At 35.6% G+C, this 24,798-nt stretch overlaps 1 protein-coding gene and 1 pseudogene across 1 annotated transcript; one reads left to right on the forward strand and one right to left on the reverse strand.

Moving 5' to 3' along the window:
* The first annotated feature begins 2,624 nt into the window (after window positions 1–2,624).
* Window positions 2,625–8,343, forward strand: LOC113091329 (transmembrane channel-like protein 2-A; annotated as a pseudogene).
* Window positions 8,344–12,879: 4,536 nt separating this feature from the next.
* Window positions 12,880–23,126, reverse strand: LOC113091413 (kinesin-like protein KIN-14E). The gene is made up of 10 exons (XM_026256930.1): window positions 23,068–23,126; window positions 22,450–22,567; window positions 21,901–22,089; window positions 15,567–15,759; window positions 14,888–15,068; window positions 14,597–14,807; window positions 14,127–14,287; window positions 13,517–13,719; window positions 13,118–13,196; window positions 12,880–13,033 (listed from the first exon to the last, which is right to left on the reverse strand). Exons 2-10 carry the CDS (start codon window positions 22,544–22,546, stop codon window positions 12,986–12,988), a joined length of 1,362 nt encoding a protein of 453 aa, XP_026112715.1. The 5' UTR covers window positions 22,547–22,567; window positions 23,068–23,126; the 3' UTR covers window positions 12,880–12,985.
* Window positions 23,127–24,798: the final 1,672 nt, after the last annotated feature.

Here is a 24,798-nt window from a genome sequence, read left to right on the forward strand (position 1 = left end):
CATATTTTGAAGAGGGCAGAGGAGGAGATGGTAAAGAAGAATATGACAATCTGGCAGGCTAAACTGAATTAATGAATTAAAAAAGGTGTTGAGCTGTGGTATGGAGCTGGTCTGTTTAGCATAAGAATGTGATGTTTCTGAAATTGTTCAGTGCCATGACAGCTTTTAATATTTTGAATAAAGTATAAATGCAAATAATTAGACTAAAAATAGCAGGCTCCTCTGTATGTATTTATAATTATATGTATAACTTAGCACTGAATAAGTGGGGATAGTTAAGAGCCAAGTCTTGCAATGGCAGATCTTTAGCACTAGAATGCAGCGGAGTGCAAGTTTACAATTTTCTCACATCCTTCTTAAAATCAGCACAAAATGGAGTAACCATTATTCGAAGAAAGTTCATTTATATATTTGTTCATTTAGTTTTGTCTGTTTTAAAGATTTACATTAGGATAAACAATAAATAAATAAAGCTAGAAATAAACATATAAAATAAAAGCATTTAAATTTTTACAAATTAATAAGTTTTAAAGCTGTCTTATGATTTATTTGCCTACCAACACCTGTATTAGAAAAGTGTCCTATAGTATTCTTATATTTTTTTTTATATTTGGATAAACCACATGTTTAACGTTATTCAGGAGACCCTGGACTGGTGCTGCCTTTTCTTGTAAGGTGGAAGTGGGAATGTCTGAATAAATACATCAATATGTGTTTCCTCTACTTCTGTGAGGATGATGATTGTAATGATAGGTCTAAAAGTTTTTATTTTATTTATTTCTGTCATTTTTGTCTTTGCGATATATTATCTGCAGTCCACTTCTAAAGCAGACAAAAGGGCAAACATGGAACTGAAAAAGAAACTTCAAACAGCAAGTCAAAATGTCTGTTCAAATGTCACTTACAGTAAATGTTTCATTTTAAACAGGGTTATATGGGCGGATTACATCATGTAAACTCCACTAGATGGAAGCACTAACACTGAGCTAAAAAAATAATTTAATTTGAAAATTATGCATTAATAAATAGTAGTAGTAGTATCATCACATAGATACTAAATTATTTTTTAATTCAATTTAATTTTATCAATGGTCATAGATCTGCCTAATACTGTTACAAAATCCTTAGGTCATTTATAGTCATGTCACTAAATTCTCAAATTTGGTGATTACAGTAAAATGAGAAAAACAAAAAAATAACAAACTTGCAGCCTTAAAAGCTGCTAATGAACTGGAGCAGGCAAGGAAAGCAGGAGAACAATGCAGCAGTGCCTCTGATGGGTGAGAGCACCCAGAACGGGTCACAGCTCCCATCAGTCAGTGCACAAGACAGCAAATTGGAACAGATGCAGAAAAACTTTCCATTGATGTTGAAGAGCTAATGTGCTGTGTTTGGTCAGCAGGGGGCCACAGTCTTAACAACATGCCCTTGTTTCTATATATCAGTGTTGCTGTGAGACAGCAGTTGAATCGTCTTTCTGCCTCTTTCTCATGAGGAAAATTTCTCAGAAATTATTGCTCTTGTTACACACAGGCCAAACTAGGCTCAAACTATCTCTTTATTTCATTATTTTTTAGAAACATTTGCATAATTGTTACATTGTTTAAATGCCAATTAACCTAGTCATTAAATTACAGCCACTGATGTAAGCATATTTTTTGACTAATCAGTAGGGCATTTGCTCCCAACCTACTAGATGATAGTAAAAAAACATTGAGAATATCATTTTAGCACATTCTTTGTAAACAGTTTGAAAAGATCTTACAATGCTAAGAACCTTATGATATCCCTGTTTCAGATGTTGACTATTACTTATTAGAGAATTGGCACATTAAGTTTCATTAACATTCTAAATGCTCATCCATAATTCAAGGGCAGACTTCATTAAGTATTAACAGGAGTCATTTGAGATTTTTTTTTATTTGTGCATTTAGGCAGCCAGTGTTTATTTGAAGATACAGCTCTCCCTGAGGATATCAAGAGTTGGGCATTGGGCTCATAACAACTAATAACAACTTTTGTTTTGTGAACCTTCACGTGATCCTTGATGAGGTCTTCACAATATCATGTAGTAACTGACCTTCTTTTATATGCTGGACATCTGATCTGTGTGACTGTAGTTCTGTAACTGGACATTATAGTAATAGACCACTTGTACATAATTAACTCAAAACAATTAACAGTAATAATCAACCTCCAAAAAGAAGGTTAGTTTCCATAGAGGTGTCAGAATTTTCTGTCTACACAATCCCTTATTTACACAAACTGAAGAATAAAACACAAATTTAACATGGTTAAGCCACAGTTCAGTGTATGAACTTCTTGTACTGATACAGAACCAAGAGTGTTAAGAAAATATAAAACAAATAAACTGTTTACCTCTTTTACTAAGATCCATAATGAGTTACAGAACGATTAATGAAGAATTGTGACTTTTGCTAAAAGAGAAAAAATGTAATCAGCGCTTCATATTATTTCAGAGTCTGGTACTTGCATAACTTGTATATGCACAGCACTTTATTTAGGCAACCTGTTTGTGGTTACGTTTCTTGCTTATTCTAATCTTTGATCTGGCCCGTATACTGCTGTTTTGTTTCCTGACTCCTGACAGCGTGGCTATAGATCTGAACCTCCATTTACTATAGTCAAGGAGTCATTTGATTCCTTCTTTAGGAGTGAGTGCCTGTTGACAGTCAGGTGTGTCATCAGCTCTTGGATGCCTTGCAAGTCTGAATAAAAGGACTTAAACTCATACCGGCAAGATGCCCCGCAGAAAAAATGATATTGCAATAACTATGGATGATTGTAAGTAGATTTGAATACCGAAAGAGAATAATTCTGGCATCATTTTGATTCAGTGTGTACTAGTGGACTGTTTAAACCAGTTGCAGATGCATCAGTCTCTGTATTTATAATGTGGGTAACTAACTGCAACTGTTATTCATTGTTCTGATATAGTATTTATATTTTGTTGATGGTTTTTAATACTGATAAGCATGTTGTCCTGTCTAGCCAGTACTTGAATGATGCCCCTTATTTAGCAGGTTTAAATAACCTATGCAAATTGTTTTAAAGATAAACATAATGTATCACATATGACACGATGTTAAACAGTTGTTTTAGATTTATTGTGAAAGTATTTAAAATGAAATAATTTTACAAGACCTGTATTTTAATTCTGTGTATGTGTGTGTGTGTTACAGTTGGGATGGAAATTGATGCAGAATATGATAGTGGAAGTGATGGTGCGTTTAAGAGATTTTATTTTGTTAACAAAACTATTATTATTATTTATCATTATATTATTAATCATAATATGGCTTTTTATAATACTTGAAAATATAATTGAATTATGTTAAAATGTATTAATTATATTTAAATATTATAATATGAATTATTGTTTTATTTTTAAATTATTCTTAATGATATTTTGTCATCATGTACACATTTGCCCTATCTTTTCAGTGGATTCAAAAAGAAGAGCAAAAGGCAAGAATAAGCTGAAGCCTGCAGCTCGAGGGAAGAAAGCCAAGGCAGATAGTGTAGAGGAGAGTGAGGAAGAGGAGGAAGAGGCTCCGCGTAAGAGAAAAGGCAGAATGAAGAAGGAAGAAAGCGAGGAGGAGAGTGAGGAAGAGCAGAAAGGAAGAACAAAGAAAGCAACAGGTTCAAAGAAGAGGGCTGTCAAGAAAGATGACTCCGAAGAGGAGAATAACAGAAAAGAAGGAAAAAAAGGAGCAAGTAAGAAGGAGACAGAGGAGGACAATAACAAGGAGAAAAAGGGGAATGGCAAATCAGCAGGAAAAGGAGAGAAAGATAAACAGGATGATAAAGATAAGAAAGAGAACAAAGGCAAAAACAGCAGGTGCAGTATTCTCTAGCCTCCATCTCATCCCACACACACACACACACTCACACACACACACACACACACACACACACACACACACTCACACACACAGGCACGTGGTGCTGTTCATACTCAACACTTCACATTACCTCCAGTCTAAATTTAAGCACAGCCATAATGCCATAAAAGATCTTCTGAATGTTTTCAGCTATTCATATTACGTAATATGTGATTATGAAGCAGCAGGATGCAGCCATTGAACTAAGACCTCTAAATATCCGAGAAAGTGTTGTTATCCTAATTTTGTGATTGTTGTGATATAAAATATTTTTGATTCATTGGAATATTAAATTTTTCAGTAAATTTGTCAGATATAATTCAATATTTTTAAAAAGTGTATTATAAAGTTGGACATTTCTACCTTTCAGTAACCAATGTAATGCAGTATGGTTGTCATCAGCTGTTTTTGGTTTCAGCTAGACATTTTCACTCTTTTTTATCTTTTGCCTTCCAACTGATGATATGGAAGTGCTTTTCATGGCCATCCTGCCACTAGAACTCTTGACTTGTCTTGACTAGAACCCATTTTATCGTCAAAAACATAACAACATCTCTGAGGAATATACTGTTAAACTGGACTTTAAGGACTGACTCTCGGGTCTCGGTTTTGTTCTACAGCAGTTCATCATCAGATGACAATTCAGAAGATGAGTCTATGTCTGAGGGAGACATGGCCAGACTAAAAGAGGAAGTCAAGGTGAAGAAAAAGCTGATAGTGACACTTCGGAACAAACCCTGGTGCATGAAGAGGAGACTCAAGTGCCTGAAGTAAAATGGATTTCCTTCTCATTGCTTGTATTCGCTCTTGTGTCCATCACCACTACCTCAACTGAAGTTCATTTATTCAGCATGAGTTTCATGTTTGTATATGTGCTTCATTAAAGCTTACAAGTTGCAGTGCTCCTGTTGTCTTGCATCATCATGGCTCTTAATGCTCTTATTGGCTTTATATTCTTGCTAGCATTGAAAAAAAATGTTTAAGGAAGCATGAAAGTTGTAAAGTTGTTTGAATAATGATCAGTATGACATGGTGCTTTTTAAAGGCTACAGATAGCTTTGGTAAAGCACTCGACACAGAGTTTACGCCAGTGAATTCATTACCTAGTGGCCTTTGTCTGAACCTTCACCTCAGACTGCCCAGTGGAATTGACCAGTGTGGGTAAAAAGTGAGAGTTTGGACAAGTGCCTTCAAAAGTTAGAAGAGACTGACACACTGCCCAAGAAAGCATCAGTAACATGGGCCATGGGAGCTGCAGGGAAAGAAACAGTGCCACAAAGGGGAAATTCACTTGGCAAAGCTATTAGTTACTTGTGCTATTTGAGAGGTATGTTACACTTTCATGAGCCTGACTCTGTTTTATGCATGCTGGTGTTTCTTGAGGGCAGTCTTTGCATGCATGTTTGGGTCTAACTCTCTTCAGAGATCCCTTGTACAATGTGCCATAAGGTCATACCCAAACACTAAGCAGATGCTGATATCCACAGACCATAATGTGGTGCTTTGGACAGTTTCAGATATTACACAGAAGTTTAATTGCTTTAATTTTATTTCTCTGTACAGCATTGTTATTTCAGTATCATTGAGATATTATTGTAGTTTTCATTAATATTTTGAATTGTATTATTTTTATATTTTCACTTTTCATTTGTTATATATATATATATATTTGTACATCAAGTTAAACTGAAAATGAGAAATGTTTCCTTGGCAACTAGCTGATATAAAGCAAGGTTTCCTTTTTCCTTTCATATAAAAAAATAAATAAATATGCAGACAAAATGTAATGTTTGTTGCATGCAACAAAAGAAGAAGAAGGTTTTAATAACATGAGGGTGAGTAAATGATGATTGGGTGAACTATCCTTTTCAATAATATCCATTTGGCCTGCAACAACTCTCACTTATTTCTAGTTATTGAATTAATTCATCTTGTGTCCAACCAGTCTGCATTATTCCCATTCATTATAAATTGATTAGTTAATTAACTGGTTGTAAACTCGAATGTGAAGTTTGTGGGGGAAAGATTATATTTTTCCTGGTGTTGTCTCTGTACAGTGATGAATGGTCATGCTGTGTAATACAAGCAGAACCAGCCATTAACTCAGTTGACCGGCCCGTCTACATGTCTATACGTGATGTGACTCAAATATGGGAAGAAATTAAACAGCGTTTAATATGAAATACTACATCTTTTATAACATTATGAATGTCTTTAATGTCACATATAGTTTGATATTGAAGATGTTTTTCTGTGGAAATAAGAGCTACTCTTAAGGTGCTGTTGGGAACTTTTGTAAAAAAATTTTTTTTACATATTTATTAAACCTGTCATTATGTCCTGACAGTAGAATATGAGACAGATAATCTGTGAAAAAAAATCAAGCTCCTCTGGCTCCTCCCAGTGGTCCTATTGCCATTTGCAGAAACTCCATCGCTCCCGGTAAAAAACAACCAATCAGAGCTGCGGTCCGTAACTTTGTTTGTGTTCAAAATGTAGAAAAATTTATATAATAAGCAAGTACACCATGAATCCATTTTCCAAACCGTGCTTTTGGTTTGTCCTGAATCACTAGGGTGCACCTATAATAAGTGTTTATATTCGGACTATTTCAGATTGCTTCGGTGATACCGCGGCGGAGTAACCCATTACCTTTGTGATTCTTCATAGACATAAACAGAGAGAAGTAGTTCCGGCTACGATGTTCTTCCGCAAGACGCAAGCAGTTCTGTTTATTAATCGCTAGAGCGTCAAAAGTTCCCTACCGCAGCTTTAAGAGCTGTATAATCTGTGTTTTTCTCTATGCAGTTACTGATGTGCATGCCTGGCTCCATTGCCAGAAAAACAGTTCCCAAAGAGGAGCAGGACAGTGCCATGGACTTCTCTGTCCTGTTTCAGTTTGGAGTAAGATTTTTGTTTTACTATTGGATTCTGAGTAAAATAGGTTGTAAATTTGCTATTTGCTATTGCTTATTTGGATTAAACTTTTAGCATTTTTACAGAGTTATTGCAAGTACTCCATTATGTTTTATGGTTCTTACAATAACCACTCCTGAAGTTCCGGTTACCCTTCTAATGTAATGCGGTTAAATATCTTTTGGTTGGTGTTGGCTATTATGATGGTTTTCAGAACATGAGTCTAATGTTGAAACTGTAAAACTCGAATTGCCCTAAAATGGGAGATGGCCAGGAAACTCTTTCTGGGCAACCTGTACACTTTTATATTTGCACTGTTGGATGAAATCAATGCAAAGGTATGACCATAGACTTTCTAGTCATAAACATAAAAAGAGGATATTACTCTACTTAAGAGTTTGGGAATGAGCAAAAATGGTTACTTACTAATCATGTAACATTTTATGTGAATAATTTCTCTGGTATTGTTTGTTCACAGCTTGATAATGAGATAGAGACAAAAAATGAAACCATCTGGGCCCTTAAAGAATACTATGACAACTTTACCTTACACCATAATGTCACAGAAAACATTCCCCCTCCAAACATCTCCCCAGCTGATGTCATCAAGGGTCCTTGCTGGTAGACAGAAGTTGGCATTTTGGGACCATCAGCACCAGCATTGTCATCACCAAACTATCATAATTGTCAATTACAGTTTGTTTACATTTCCCCCCTTACAGGTATTTGTGAAGCTCACCGTATCTGATATCCAGGTGACATATCTGACAATTTTGATAGGGGACTTCTTACGAGCCGTGATTGTGAGATTCAACTATCGCTGGTGTTGGGATCTGGAAGCTGGCTTTGTACGTTCATCTTTACACCCTGCTGTTATTCTAGTTACTCACATTATAACATTGTGTAAACAAGCCTCAGTCCATAAAACAGGATGACCTCTGTCAGATGCACTTTTGTAGCTTTTGAGCTTGGTATTTTAGCGATACAGTGAAGATGGTAGCAACCTGACTGACTGCAATTGTTGTCTCATGCTCAAAAATGAATTTGCCCTGTTGCCCTCATTTTCCTGTCACTCGATATAGGTAACATACTACTCACTCACTACATAACTGAACACCATGAGAAGTGTGCAGGATAGGTGATAGGGCTGCTATACAACCAAAGTCACAGAGAGACACACTACACCATACAACGCACTTAATTACAGAAAGAGAGAGAGAGAGAGAGAGAGAGAGAGAGAAAGAGAGAGAGAGAGAGAGAGAGAGAGAGAGAGAGAGAGAGGTATCTTTTACTGTGACATTAATTAATGTGTTGTTGTCTACACAAATATTTATGCATATCAGTGTGTGATTGTGTTTCTGCAGCTGTCTTTTGGTGTATTTAACATCAGTATTAATGTACTTGGGCTCATCTTTTTTTTAGGAATGGTACATTGTACTCCCCTGGACTAGTGGGCATATGTCTCATGCCTGTGATCTACTCCATTATGACCCTGCCACCATCCTTTGTCTGTAGGTATTGAACCTTGACAAGATTTATGTTGCCAATCCTCGAAAATACACACTGTAGTCATAAAGGCCAAAAAAGGGGGAAAATATGGAATGCCTTACATATTATTAAATTGAGAGGAACAGATGTACAGTATTGTTCAAAATAATAGCAGTACAATGTGACTAACCAGAATAATCAAGGTTTTTCGTATATTTTTTTATTGCTACGTGGCAAACAAGTTACCAGTAGGTTCAGTAGATTCTCAGAAAACAAATGAGACCCAGCATTCATGATATGAACGCTCTTAAGGCTGTGCAATTGGGCAATTAGTTGAATTAGTTGAAAGGGGTGTGTTCAAAAAAATAGCAGTGTGGCATTCAATCACTGAGGTCATCAATTTTGTGAAGAAACAGGTGTGAATCAGGTGGCCCCTATTTAAGGATGAAGCCAACACTTGTTGAACATGCATTTGAAAGCCGAGGAAAATGGGTCGTTCAAGACATTTTTCAGAAGAACAGCGTACTTTGATTAAAAAGTTGATTAGAGAGGGGAAAACCTATAAAGAGGTGCAAAAAATGATAGGCTGTTCAGCTAAAATGATCTCCAATGCCTTAAAATGGAGAGCAAAACCAGAGAGACGTGGAAGAAAACGGAAGACAACCATCAAAATGGATAGAAGAATAACCAGAATGGCAAAGGCTCAGCCAATGATCACCTCCAGGATGATCAAAGACAGTCTGGAGTTACCTGTAAGTACTGTGACAGTTAGAAGACGTCTGTGTGAAGCTAATCTATTTTCAAGAATCCCCCGCAAAGTCCCTCTGTTAAAAAAAAGGCATGTGCAGAAGAGGTTACAATTTGCCAAAGAACACATCAACTGGCCTAAAGAGAAATGGAGGAACATTTTGTGGACTGATGAGAGTAAAATTGTTCTTTTTGGGTCCAAGGGCCACAGGCAGTTTGTGAGACGACCCCCAAACTCTGAATTCAAGCCACAGTACACAGTGAAGACAGTGAAGCATGGAGGTGCAAGCATCATGATATGGGCATGTTTCTCCTACTATGGTGTTGGGCCTATTTATCGCATACCAGGGATCATGGATCAGTTTGCATATGTTAAAATACTTGAAGAGGTCATGTTGCCCTATGCTGAAGAGGACATGCCCTTGAAATGGTTGTTTCAACAAGACAATGACCCAAAACACACTAGTAAACGGGCAAAGTCTTGGTTCCAAACCAACAAAATTAATGTTATGGAGTGGCCAGCCCAATCTCCAGACCTTAATCCAATTGAGAACTTGTGGGGTGATATCAAAAATGCTGTTTCTGAAGCAAAACCAAGAAATGTGAATGAATTGTGGAATGTTGTTAAAGAATCATGGAGTGGAATAACAGCTGAGAGGTGCCACAAGTTGGTTGACTCCAGGCCACACAGATGTCAAGCAGTTTTAAAAAACTGTGGTCATAGTGATTCACAGGATTGCTAAATCCCAGAAAAAAAAAAATGTTTGTACAAAATAGTTTTGAGTTTGTACAGTCAAAGGTAGACACTGCTATTTTTTTGAACACACCCCTTTCAACTAATTGCCCAATTGCACAGCCTTAAGAGCGTGCATATCATGAATGCTGGGTCTTGTTTGTTTTCTGACAATCTACTGAACCTACTGGTAACTTGTTTGCCACGTAGCAATAAAAAATATACTAAAAACCTTGATTATTCTGGTTAGTCACATTGTACTGCTATTATTTTGAACAATACTGTATTATCCTCATTCAACTATTAAGTATGAAAGCCTATTATAAAATATCAACCTTTGGTAAATCATAATTATGATGATTTACATGAAAAGTCAAAATTATGAGACAAAAAGTAATCATTTTGACACTAGAAATCAAAACTTAGAAAATGTTCACCTAATCACCTAAAGTATAAAGGTAAATGTAATCTTTCTTGGTTGTCTCCGACAGATTGGCTATTTATTATCTGAATGCTGTGTCCAAAGCATATCAGAACTCTAATATGGATTTAAAGTTGTGTTAAAGTTGTGTGACATCAGCAGTGTCAGTGTCAGGATCTTCTTCCCAACAAGTCCCTGATTTCCTCTCTATCTGCTGAAGAGACTGGTCAGTGGGCTAAACAACATGTTCAACTAGTGTTTCCACCAGTGGGACAGACATTGTAGATGACACACTTGTAATATTCAAACTTGAGTGAGTAAATGTTTTCATTCACAATGAAGTTTCTGTGACAAACATTTTTATTACAGAAAAAACAGCTGAACAGCTAAGCAAATCACCGAAGGTGACAGGAAAACCAGGTGCTGCGACACTGACAAAGTGGTCCATGTTCAGAAGGATGTGTCTTTGGCTGCTGCAAGTCCTCGGGCTCCAGTGACTCGTCTGCCAGGTCCCAGGCCACACGGGCCCCTGCCAGGTAATGCCCATAGACCTCCACCAAGTCAAGGGATGGTAAGAGGAAGAGGTGGACCACCACCACGAAGATAGTTTCAAGCAGAGTTTCTTTTTGTACTAGATACTAAATTTGGAACCAAATACAATTTTAATACGATTACACTGTGAGGAGGTTTCTGTGGTGGTTTATTCATCAAATTAATTCAATTATTATTGCAAACAGATCAAGATAGGATGAAATAAAAACAAGTTTTTCTCTTTCCCTAGTTATCATCCCCCTTTTAGCGCCTGGAAACTTTGATAGTTGTCAAAATGTATAGATCATCCAAAAACCTTTTAATTATAACTTTTTTAAATGTAAAATACATTAAAAATCTCAAATTAGGATTGTTTGCTTAAGCTTATTGCATTTCTTTTTCATTCTTACTTAAGTTATACCTTCAGTGATAAGCAAAGCTGACCCAGGGTTCAGTCATTTTCCTTTTCCCTTATACCACATGTTAAATAATTAAGAAGGACACTTAAATTACAGTTTCGTCTATGACAAATGTACTTCCACAAGGGTAAAATTACTGTTGGACCACTGTACTGAGAAATAGATTACGGGGTTTTTTTTTAAGGTTAAAGATTTGCGTGATTTTCTTGTTGTTGTTGTTCTTGTTGTCTGCCAATTATATTTTACAGCGTAAATGAAAAACAAACATCAGAATTAAAGATCTAATTTATAATCTGATTTTAAAACCCTCCTAGTCAACATACAAACAGCCATGCACAGCTGCCAGCAATATTTCATTATCACAGACTGTAAAATAATTATCTGCAAATGTTCAACCGATCAAGTCTGTTTGTAATAGCCACTGTAGTGTAGGGTTGATTACAGTGTAGGCCTACTGTAAGCATGTGTGAAGGGATCTGGAAACATCAAGGCATATTGTTACATTAGGTAATAATACATAAACTGTGTTGACATGTTTCATGGCATCTTTGAGACACTGTCAGACATAATCACATGCCTTCCAGGGCTGCAGTTCTCCATGAGAAGGTATTGCGCTAATAGCTTGCTTGTTAAAAACATGCATTTACATCAAGAACCAGATGTTTTTCTGGCTCTGTGTTGTTGTAACAAGGGGGGCACTTCAGACTATCTACTGAAATCAGACCTTGAGTTCTCATGAGAATTTGCTTTAAATGTATGCTTTACATTTGCTCTTGACTCATTCTATTCATTCCTGTTTCATTTTATGCATATTGGTAGTTCTAGGTTATTAAACAGTGTTTAACTAACTCCCATGAGGAGCTCAAACTGCACATTTTCATTCTTTTAGCCTGAGAATGGTTTTCGTTTTTTAGGGTTAAGGGTTAACCTTACAGTAGTATTTAACACTGATTACTGTCAGACTTCTCAAAATCCTTCATCACTTGAATTAAGATGATAAACATTTCATCACAGCCACCAAAATAAGATTTTAACAGCTGTTTTTACTTTGAGATTGTTCTGAGGTTAAATAGAGACTTCTAATCATAAGATAAAGTTTGATAGCTATGGTACTTTTTTTTTAAATCAAATCTTTGCATACCATGACAGGAAAAACTGGCATCTAACTATGCTGGAAAAACAGTTAATCTTATTCTGTGTGTGTCCTAAACTCCCGAAGCATTGGGGTATCATATTTTAGTGCAGTTAATGCAATTTGGGAAATAAATAAATCAAATCTGAATGTATGTCGGAATATTCAGATGTGATACCTTTTGTAATCGTTAACATTTTCTAAGTAACTAATTTAATTACACAGTTTTTACTCAGTAACTGCAACAGATTACAGTTACATTTATTTTGTAATTAAATTATGTAATTCTGTTACATTTCCCCAGAACTGGAAATGAGCACTGGATCCTAGAACTGGATTTGCTTTACTGGGTTGCATACGATGGCCTGGTCCACTTTTGTCATCTGCATTAGTTTAAGACGTTTAAGGAAATATATATATATATATATATATATATATATATATATATATATATATATATATATATATATATATATATATATATAATACACAAAAGGGATCATAACTGCAGCTGCAATTACTGAAACGTACTGAAATAAAAGATAACTGTGATGATTAAGGTTTTTATTTATAAATTAAATGTTTTGCTCAAATGTTATGAGAGATGGTCAAAAAATTATGTAACATGCATACATGTACATAGGAATGGTCTTAATTTAAAACAGCCATATCCTATGGTTCTATGATGGAAGTTTATGGGTCTTCTTCCACAGGCTGACCTGATTTCAATTTTAAAATCACCTGTGAAGTAAAAAGAGAGTGTAAATAAAATAAGAACGTGTTGACCAATAAAAAGGGTGTAATTCTGATGAAAAATGTACACACTTCTTTCAGCTGAGCGATTTCCTTGCTGTCTATGTTCCTCTGAGCATTGTTGGTGATGGCTTTCACCCGAGTCGCATAGCTGTAAAACAAACTTATTTTAAAGTGTGTATTACTGTATATTCTCTACATTGTATAACAACTGTTATCAATTAACAATTGATAATTGCGTTCATCAATTATTTATAAAAAAGTTCAATTCAGCTCTAGAGAAAGCAATAGTGTCATAATAAAGCTCAGATTAATTCATCAACAGTGTCAATGTTGCAAAGTGTTTCCCTCAGATTTTGTTCTCATCTGATATCAGTGCAGTTAACTTGATTATATTACTGAATATTAATAGTCTTTTAAATGCCAAAAGTGACAGTGGCATGGAGCAGCGTCAAGGTACTTGGCTCTCACATGAGTGAGGTGAGAGTTTCGTCCAGGTTGCAGTCAGAGGGAGAGATGTTAAGGAACATGAGGGTCTTGGCATTGCCGCCCAGTGAGTCCTGCATGAGCTGGGTCAGCTTGTTGTTACGGTAGGGCACGTGAGGCTGCTCCACCGACAAAGCTGAAATGACATCTCCAAGGGCACTCAGAGATTTGTTAATAGAGTTTGCCTCCTGGGGAAAAAACATACAGAAAATGTGGGACAAACTGTTAGTTTGTGAGAGGCGTTTGAAAAATATTGACAAAAAGTTGGGGATGAAAATATTCTGGATTAAAAGTGGGGGAGAATAAGTACTTGGAGCTACTCTTAAAAATGTATTTTCCTTAACAAAAATATTAAGGATGTTACAAAGTAAAAAAAACAGAAACACTTCTCAAAGTAAAAAATATTCAACAACAGTCAAGATGACAAGTAGTATTTGCACAGTTTCTGATGGTCAAACTCTTTCTGTATATGCAAGTGCATTCCTCTTTACATGTTCACTGTAACAGCAGAAAAAACGACTTTTTGTTCAATATTGTTCAAAACTTTTTGGGGCCATGTTAAATCAGCTCTTATATTTTATTTGTTCCAAACAACCTTCAGCTGGTCATCTTTGGCCCCAGTTTTTGCTGCTCGTTCACTTCCTGCCAGGTCCACCAGACTGAGCTTCCCGAAGCTCACGCTCCCATTGGTCAGATTCCGGCTCTCAATCATGATGCCAATGATCAGGTGAGAGCGGGAACTCTCTACGTTCATCTCTACAAAATGATGAAAATGAAAATATCTCAAAATTAATTTTACAGTAAAAATGGCTTGTGTTAATGTGCATTGATGATGCACAGGGACTGTATTAAAGCACATGCATGTATTTTTGTGACTTTGGAGCCCCTACAGTTAAGTGAATAGAATCCACAGTCGTAATTACAATGGATAGCTGAAATGTTAAACTGAAGTTGGCATCAGTGCTGGGTCATCATGTTCTCACCATGCATTCATACAGAGTGTAAATAAAGCAATTAATGCAGACCATTTAACTGAAGTCATTTAAAGTTTCATTAAGCACATACTTGTGGCTGCAATGTGGCGGTTCGCACAGCCCTGCTCAAATAATGCAAAGAGTTCGCCAGCGCTGGCTGCCTCTTTTGTCTCTGCTCCCTGGATGAACACAAGCCCCTTTCTGTCCCTCTTAATTTCGATTCGCTTGCTGAAAGCTTCAGTGGGGGTCACAAAGAGATCCTGTAGGCGCTCGTTGTACAGCTCCAGCATGTAGGCTGAAACCTGAGGACGGACACAGGAGAGAGAAGAGTTTATGGACCATTGTACATCAGCACAGCTCAAGAAACACATACTAAGTGTACCTTAAACTCAAATTTAGACTCATTATCCTGGATGATCTCAAAGATCTTGGTGAACGTTCTGGGAATGATTCCCGGGTTCCTCCGATCTCTGTCTCCAACCATTGTGAAGGTTTTTCCTGAACCCGTATGGCCATATGCAAAAATGCAAACGTTAAATCCATCAATCGCACACTGGATCAGCCTAAGAAAAATGAGTGTCTTAGCATCTTCATCTTTGGGGAATCTGCACAAATCTCACATTTGGTTTGTTTTAAAAGAATGTCTCACTGTAACAAAACAAAAAAATAAAAATAAATACAAATTTGTTATCATTTACACACTCTCATGTCATTCCAAATCATATCAGTTCATTTCTCCTGTGGAATACTGAAGGGAAAATTCTGAATAATGTAGATCTTCGCTCTTTTTAAAAACAATAATTAGACCTCTGAAACCTAATTAGCCTTATTAATTACATTCTAACAGGCTTGATCGCACAGAGAAAGCTTTTAGACTCTCAAGACGTGTTTTTGTTTGTTCTTTACAAAGTCGGTGACGTCAGCTCTACTATCGTACATATCACACAGGTTTGGAGCAACATGAGAGTGAGAAAATTATGACAGAATTTAACTTCTTTTAATATCTTAGTTTAGTTCAAATCCTTTTTCATCAAAGTAACTGTAAAGTATGTCACACTTACCCACTGGACTCCGTGAAAACCTCCTCCTGCGTGCACTCTGGGTTGAAGATCTTGTCAAACTGAAACTCACGAGGTCCTCGAGGGGTATCCAGGATAACAGAGTAGTCATCAAGAGAAGCGACAATGATGTGATATCTTTTTGCCTGCTCTGCACGAGTCAATGGCCTTATTCGACAGAATACCCTGATTTTACCTGTACAAGACCAAACATAATTTTAGAGACAGCCTATTTGGTTACTTACTTAGAGGTAGAGCAGAATCTTACATTTATTGATTTATTCTACGCCAAACTTTTCCACGTGTAGACATAAACCCAGATTTTCAATGCGAGTTTAGATATTTGCACCTCATTCTTTTAAAATTTTGAATTAGTCTTTTTTTTTTTTTTTTTGAAATTACTGATTTTATTCAGCAAAGATGCATTACAAAAAAGTGACAGGAAAGACATTTATGTTACAAATTATTTTCTTTCAAATAAGTGTTGCTCTTTTGAACTTTCTACTAATCAAAGAATCTAGAAAAATATGTATTATAATTTCCACAAAATATCAAGTGCACTCATTTCAACATTGATAATAACAGCATCAAAATGTGACACTGAAGACTGCTAAAGTAATGACTGCTAAAAATGCAGCTTCGTCAACACGGGTACAAATTACATTTTAAAATAGAAACAGTTATTGTAATAATAATAATATTTTATTTTATCACAATTTTCTCTGTATATCGGATCAAGAAAAGGGAGCCTTGGTGAGAATAAGATAATTCTTTGTAAAACATTAAAACCACAAAATGTTGAATACTAGCATTGATATCAAGAATCTTAAACATTTAAGCCTAGCAAATTATTAAAAACCTTACATGGACAAAAAAAAGTCTGTAGTTGCTTTTCAGTCTTTTGGCATTCAAATGTTTTACTGTTGGATTTGAACACAACTTTAAAATAACAAAAAAGATTGTCTGGGATAGCGGTCAATGGTCTTATGTTATGGCCCAAAGCCACAGAATAAATAGTAAATACCCAGAAAAGGGGCATTCCAGTTCATGTTTTATCTGGCAATAATTATATATAAAGACATTTTTATGTTTTTATACTGTGCCTTTCATGTCCTCCACCATGTTGTAGTACTTCTTCCTCAAGGTTCTTTCAGCTGTGTAGTTTTCAATAATCTTCTTGTTTTCATCTTTTATATGCTTCAACTACAGAAGGGAGACAATTAAGATGAGGCCATAAATGGCAAAAAAAGAAAAACTCGTTCCATGCAGTTTCAATTGCTAAGACATTTTTTGAGAGTCTAATATTAATCTGTGTTATACACTGAAAGATATTTTTTTCTTAGCTGCCGTCACCTCAGCTTGCAGTAACAACAACTGCTGCCCCACACTTTTATCAGTTTCAGAATTTAAGAATCCATTCTTTCGGAAATCCTCTTCAAATTTCTAAAAAGAGAGTAAACGTCAGTATGGAGTTAGAATGAGTGCAGAATAAAAGTGTGTGTGCCATACTCGGACTCTTTCATCCAGCTCTGCCGTCCATGCCTCAGTCGTGTTAGTCTCTAGGAATAACACAGAAAGAATTTGCTATACAGTGGGTATAGAAAAGAATCACCCTCCTTTAAAAGAATCACATTTTGTTGCTTTGCAGTCTGAAATGAAGAAGAACTGTTTTTGTTATATCCAGCTCAGTATTTACTCAGTGCATCTTATAACGTCCAAATGAAAGATATAACATCAAGTCAGAAAAAACTAAAACAAAACAATCACTCAGTTGGAAAAAGTTTACCTCTTTTAAGCAAATGAAAGTGGAATATTAAATGGCTTTTTGTGCCATTGAGAAGTTGATTAGCTACACCAGATTAATTATACAAGTCCTTTTTAGCAGGGGGTGATCCTGTTTCCAACTAAGAGATTATGTTGTTTTTTGTTTTTTTTTACATGTTGGTGTTATATCTTGGATGTAAATACAGTCGAATAAAACAAAAACTGTGTTTTTCAGCCTTTAAAGCAACAAATGTGATTGTTTTAAAGGGTGGTGATTCTTTTCTACACTGCTTATCCAAAAAGAGAATACTATTCATTTGCACAGTTATCAATTGATCATATTTACCAATGACAGTTGGTTTAGCCCCTGCTCTGATGCACTCCAAAGCCACCTGTATGACCTCATGATGGAGTAACCTGGCCTGTGATTCGTCCCCCACCTGTGGCTCTGCCCTGAATTATCATGTATGATTCAGTTAGCAGATGCTTACATTCAAAGTTTGATAGTTTTAACTTTAGTTATATTCTGACTTTTAAGAAACCATGCCATGATCCCACATTTTCTGCTGTGCATCCTCTTGTTCCTCGTGGCTCTTCTGGCAGGACTCTTCCACTGTTTGGTCAAGACTTTCTTTAATCTTTGCCAGAATTTTTTGGTTGTCCTCTGCCATTTGGTCAAACCGTTGTCTAGCCTCTGTCAGCTCAGCACAAACATAATGAGCCTGGAGTAAACAATGCAAGAAAGCTGTTTTTTTCAGTCATGATTAAATTGCAGGCAAGACTTTAAAGATAAAAGTAGCATTTCTCATTTTAAAGAGCAACGTTTTATTTTTGAGGTATCACTGTGTGCAATTAATGTTGTGGAACAAATCTCAGTATATTTTACAAACCTGTTGAATAACAGCACTGAGGAGGCGAGCATATGCTGACGGTTCAACAGGATCTGTTACATGCTCTTGTCCTTCCATGAGCTTTGAGATCTCTCTCTCCCTCTTCAAAAGGTTATCCTTCAATATCTCCAGACGAGCTTGTGCTCCATCTAGTGGTACATCTGAGTCACAACTGTCCTGTTTACAGAGCAGAGTTCAGTCTCACAGAAATCACACATTGCCTCACAGCAAAAATCAGTGCCTGGTAAATACTCCAACATGTCTTGATTTCTAACTCTTTGCAGGGAATCTTTCGGAATGAAGTTCAAGTTCAAGCTGGAAGTGATGTTTTTATTGATTTTCCTACCTTTTCTTCAGATGTGTTTTCTGGTTCTTTCTTCTCCTGAAAGGCCTCGAGCATCTCCTGGACCTTCCCCATCTCTGCCCTGGCCAAATACAGCTCCTGCAGTGCTGTTAAATAGACAGAGGCTTTCATCACTTATATTGACCTTTCATTGACATCTGTCATTTTAATCCTGTAAACAGCGCACAATATTATACAGCTCTTACTTGATGCCTGGTGGTTGTGAAGGAGGTCGAGTCGGGAGGAGAACAATTCCATCATCTTGTTCTGTAAATGTTTGCAAGGATGCTAGTCTCCTAGTCTCTCTCTCTATATATATATATATTTATATATATGAATATAAACAACACACACAAACACACACACAAACTCAGTATATATATATATACGTTTATGTGTGTTACCACAATCTGATACCTTTTCTTGATCCCAGGAAGCCATGTCTTTTTGGTTCCTCTCCTTAAGTATTTTGTGTTCCCCCTTAAGTTTTTCATTTAGATCTTCTAGTGTCTGATCCAGGACAATAAAATATTACCCAGTAAAAATAGCCAGATGACAGCAATATGACAGAATAATAAAACTGCTATACTGTACACGTTACATCATGTGTTTCAATTTATTCCTGAATTAATAATTACATCTACTATGTTCAAGCCAATGAGAATTTGGAAAATGCAGGAAGTAAAACCAAAATAATGATGCTTGTGACTCACCCTGAACTTCTCCTCCCAGTATGCATTTTTTCTGGTCACTTTTTCCTGGTAAATATCTAGAATTCGCTTCAGGGTTTTAAGCTTGTTTTGGTAATACGTTCTCATTTTGTGAGCCGTTTTCTCCTACACACACATAAATTAACCATAAAATCATCAAAATCACTTTATTATTTGTCTGACTGAATGATCAGTAAACAAGCTTATCACCTGATTATCCCGTGATGCAACGAGAAAGTTCTCCTCCAGTTCTTGAATCATCTCCTGATGTCTGCTCTTCATTGCAATCATATCATCTGCTATCTGTTGGTAAGGTGACAGTCATATATACCACTGAAATACATAGTGGCCATTTTATTTTTCAGGTTTTTACGTGATCATCCCCTAGAACTGTTAAAACTTTATATTAAAATAGTTCACCATTAAAGCTTTTATTGAAGAGAAAAAATACTTAGCGAGTCCCTTTAAGCCAAGATATAATTTTAAAGCCAATTTAAAGTGGCTTTTTAAGCTTCTTTAAAAATAGTTTTTGTAAAGAAGTTAATCATTATGGCCACTTTAATACATTTAATTGTAATATCGAATAATGTCTAGTATAATTTTAAAGTACATTTATGGTTTTGTGTTGATGAAGAGGTACTTGAGCCTTACTAATGAAGATATATCAAAATCAAAATTTGGGAAACATTGTTGTAGTTGCCTGCATTATAAATTTCTTGAATGGGTACATTCTTTAATGCCAACTGCTCTGCATTGGGCAAACTAAACAAAAATGACACAAGGTGTGTACTGGAACCTGCTGAGATATGTCTTTTTAAGAACTAGTATGAATTCTAGGTTTTGAGTTGTTCATCAATGGGCCTTGAAGAACCAACATCACATGACATCAGATGGCCCCAGGACAACAGAGGGAGTGATGAACATGTGACTAGTACAAGAAGCAAACCAAAACTCTTGGATAATATGTTCTTGAGAAAAACACACAGGCTTAGGTTAAATCGGATGGATATATCTATTCATAAACATTACAAAAAAACTATACACAAAATACCAGATTAGCCCAGGAATGAGTGACATCTACATACTTGGGTTATGCATAGCTTAGCAGAGTCGTATGGGATAAACATCTTGACATCCACTGGAGCCTTATCTTCGGGATGTCTTACACTTGAACCCATAGAAGACATATTGGGTGCTGTGATTAAAATTGGATGGAAATAAATGAATTTTGATTGGAATTTAAGTGTGTCGAATCTTCACTGGCGGGACCTACCTTTGCCACTGGGTTTTGGACCACGGTGACAGTCTGTGCCGATCCAGCGTTTGAACGTATTCCATTTGAGTCTACCTTTCCTCAGCCATGAGACCTCACATTTGGCTGCACCTTCGAATATTAACATGCAGTTACAGTGACACTTCACTCTTCAGGCTCTGATGAGGAGTCTGGAACTTATTTTACAAAGCACTTCCTCTACATGGGGGATAGATCAGTGACAGCCTTTTGTCTAGTATATTCCAGACAACAGAGTGCAGTAAATGTACAGTAACAGGGTTAATTAGCTAGACTGGTAATTGAGTCATTTATGTTATATAGTAAGATAAACAAACACATATCCAGTAAAACAATACCATTCAAATCTTAAAATTTGTAAAATCTTTTGTTTTATCATTAATTTTACATTTTTATTTTATTATTATTATTATTATTTCAATTTTACAGTTTACATATACATTATATATAGATATATATACACACACACACACACACACACAACATTTTAGTTTTTAATTATAATAAATTATTTAATAATTATTGTATTTATTTAAAACTAAATTAACAGTTTAATGTGTTTAAATAAATAAGCAATTAATAATAATAATAATAATTCCTTACATTTATATAGCGCTTTTCTAGACACTCAAAGCGCTTACATTGTCAGTTAAGTGAGGGGCTGAACACAAAGTAATTACTGTATGCACTTTATTAAATGAACATCATAATATTTCCACAATAGCACTGAATAAACCTTTTAAATTATTTAAACATGTCTGTACATGCCAAAACACATCTGTATTTATACCTTCAGTTTGTCCACCCAAAAATGAAAATTCTGTCATGTTATTCCAAACATGTAAAAAAAATTTTTTTACTTGTCTGTGGAGCAAAAAGGGAATTTTTTAAAGAATATTGGTAACCAAGCATTAAGCTGCATCGAAGATTTTAAGTAAATGATGACAGAATTTTCTTTGACTTTAAGTACTTAAACATAGATTATTTTCACTTTTTTAATGAAGTTTCTTCTTGTAACATTTTCAGTGGCATAAACATCATGTTGAAACGCTTGTTCCAGATGTGCTTGCTTAAAAGAAAAAAAAAAGAAACATTTAAATATTTTATTTTTTCTTTTGGTTTATGTCAAGATGGTTTATCTGCCTTTTTAATTTCTTTAAATTAAGTTTACAGAATTAGGTAAAACGTTTAATTAGATCAAGTTACTGTAGCTACATAATATTAAGATTCATGAGTCATTTAGATTAATTAGGTGTTAGTTTAAATGCTAAACCAATATTAGACAATACTGAGAGTTAAGGCTATAGATTCTGGGAGGTGACAGGAACATTCAACCCACCTCTATCTCTATCCTGGTCTAGGCGAGTATTATGGATGTTACATGGTCTACGCCACTGAACCTGTTCTCTTAGATCAGGAATACTGCCTGGCAGTTCCTCTGATGACACAATGGGATGGGAAAGTACAGCTCGGGTGGAGACCACTGGATCATCCTGATATTGAGAGAGGTCAGTGCTCTCCCAGGCACCTAGAGATATTGAAAGAAAACACTGTGTTAGCCTGATATAAGAAAATTAGATGCTCTTAGTCAGTGTGGTTTTGGAAATTAATCCTCTCATGAAAATAAATGTAATAACATTTTACAATCACCCCATTAACAGGGTCAACAGAACATTGATAAACACTACTGAGAACTTGGTAAATATGCATGTGTGTACACAAACACACACACACACATACACACACACACACACACACACACATATATATATATATATATATATATATATATATATATATATATATATATACACACTAGAGTCTGATGACACAAAACTCAAGATGAACGGAAGGAGTAGGCACATGTGTGAATGTGATATATACTTACGTTGTTTTGTTGCTGGGGCAACAGTATGGTTACGCAACTTCCTGCCCATAAAGTTCAAAGACATGGACACATTTTCTGCTCCAGAATTGGCATACATGATGCCAGACTGTTCGTATCTCTGTTTTGAATGGAAATTGTACAAAGTACACATGTCACAATGATACATTGAAACACTGTTTGCAGGTTACACTCAGACGTGGCTGTACAGGACACCTGCAGGATTCCTTCACACTCTCAAACATGCAAACTGAGCAATGCTGTTCAATAAGGTATATGCAACTTAAATGATAGCTTTTCCACAACAAATTTTAGGAATTGTCTCTGTGTTCCCAGAATTTATTGATTAGAAAAGCAAACTCATCCCCCAGTGTATTTGATATTAAAAAGTGTAAACCTATTGTGTAAAAGCATTTTGCTACCACTTGTTAACCAGGATTAAGCAGTAAGGGTGTGAACACTGTAAACAAAAGCTACCTCTGCCTATAACAGACAGAAAAACTTACATGAGTAAATCTTGTTGAATCAGACATTTAAACATTAGGATAATCAGTGAAATCATCACTAATCACTTACAAATCAGATTAAAGAAATATGGAATTAGTAAATCAGAGGGGTTACCTGGATTCAAAATGACACTTGACTCTGGTTATTTGTAGGAAGACCTTGACGCCAAACACAGTGGAGAAAAACTGGAAAGATGCTTGTTTTTGTGAGGAACCAAACTCTCAACGCTTGTTAAATATTAACCTCAGTGGATGAGGTTTCAGGTGGCATTAGTTTGCTTGAAAGGCCGACACAAGCTGCAGACTGTCATCAGGTTTCCAATGTGTGAGATAGAGATTGTAACTAGATCTAGACAGGTCTATCTCTTTAGTACAGTGCTGATGGAAAACCTGCATTGTGGTCATCCGTCAGGTTTGTGAATTACTGTCTTTCCTTAATAATGTATTACTTTTTTTCATGAATTGAGAACCATTTGATCAGACATCATCTTCTCATGACCTGCCTGGTATCTGTCTTCATGCACCTGCATTGTTAAAAAAAATAAAAAAATAAAAATAAAAATACAATTATACGGTCTATGAAAGTAAACAATGCAGATGTAATAGAAATGAAAGCTGTCAAATGTGTTACACCTGTTGAAATAAACCTAGGTGATCTCGCTGACTGGTGCAAATCTTTAAAATCATACTTTAATACATATGGAGATCACATTGAGCAACTAGTAAATCAATAATACTCAGTTCCACTAACGAATTTTAGGCAGAAATGTCTGAAAGTAAGAAATTCCATTTATTAGATGCATGTACAAGTCAAATAAAGAAGAAGGGTAGTTTAGACTAGGTTTACATGATCAAGAATTGGTGTTAGGAAATACTGGAAAAAAAGTAAAGGGCAGAGAACATGACAAGATCTGTTTGGGCAGTGTCAGGTCAGTCTTGTTCCTAAATGCATGTCTCAACAGGTCTGCATTCAAAAAACAGCAATGACTGGCTGTATCTTTCTGAAACAGTCAATCTTTTGTTTAAGGAATGTGAATTGATAGGTATGTTTTCTCTTCGTTGCCATCTTTTGGTTGGTGTGTATAGAAGAATGACGTAGAACTGGAACTTCAGAAGCAGTGCTTGTCTCTGTTTGTTCTTCAAGGACCTTCTCTAACAAGTTCTTCAGTCTGATACAGTACATGATCATGATGTGCTATCATATTTACTGAACCATGGTGAAAAAGAAATTGCTCAACAATTCTGGTAAATGAATGCCATAAAAAGCTTCACATAAATTACTTGTAAAAGTTGCGTAAACTGCCTACATCTTGCATGCTTGATTGTTTGTAGGCAGATAATTCACATTGCATACTTTTGGCAACAGCATTTCTACTTTTTCTCCTCCTGAGAACAAATACATTATTGGCTGAAGGCTGTGTAACGTGGAGGCCCAAACCAGAAATTAAAATGTAAATTAATAACTAAGTAGATGTATAATAATAGTAGTAAAATAAATAAATAAATAACTTGAAAAACCAAATCCATTAAACTTTCATTAAAAAATATTTTTCCTGTATTAATTTCTAAACTTAATTTTTCACTTTAATTATATTCTTTTTAACTCTATTTTGTATTGTTTCGCATTACTTTGGGATAAAGCTGTCTGTGATTATTATTTTTTTAATCACCAGATTACTTTAGATGCATGCATGCCCCACAGAAAATTTTAATTCTGGTTTTACACAATTAAATTAGTGAAGTTAAATGACACAATTTACACTAATGTTTTTTTTTTTTTTTTGCACTATTTTTATCCAGCCTGCTCTATAATGAATTTGTGGAAACTCTGCACCCAATGTCAGGT

Source organism: Carassius auratus, unplaced genomic scaffold (genome assembly GCF_003368295.1).
Source record: "Carassius auratus strain Wakin unplaced genomic scaffold, ASM336829v1 scaf_tig00214183_4049273_7079891, whole genome shotgun sequence".
NCBI classification, from domain to species: domain Eukaryota; kingdom Metazoa; phylum Chordata; class Actinopteri; order Cypriniformes; family Cyprinidae; genus Carassius; species Carassius auratus.

Coding starts and splice junctions, on each gene's coding strand:
- LOC113091413 (XM_026256930.1), bottom strand. CDS start 22,546: ATGTATGCCAATTCTGGAGCAGAAAATGTGTCCATGTCTTTGAACTTT. Junction 13,720..14,126: donor CCAAAGATGACCAGCTGAAG/GTTGTTTGGAAC, acceptor TTTTTTCCCCAG/GAGGCAAACTCTATTAACAA. Junction 13,034..13,117: donor AAATCGCTCAGCTGAAAGAA/GTGTGTACATTT, acceptor TTTACTTCACAG/GTGATTTTAAAATTGAAATC.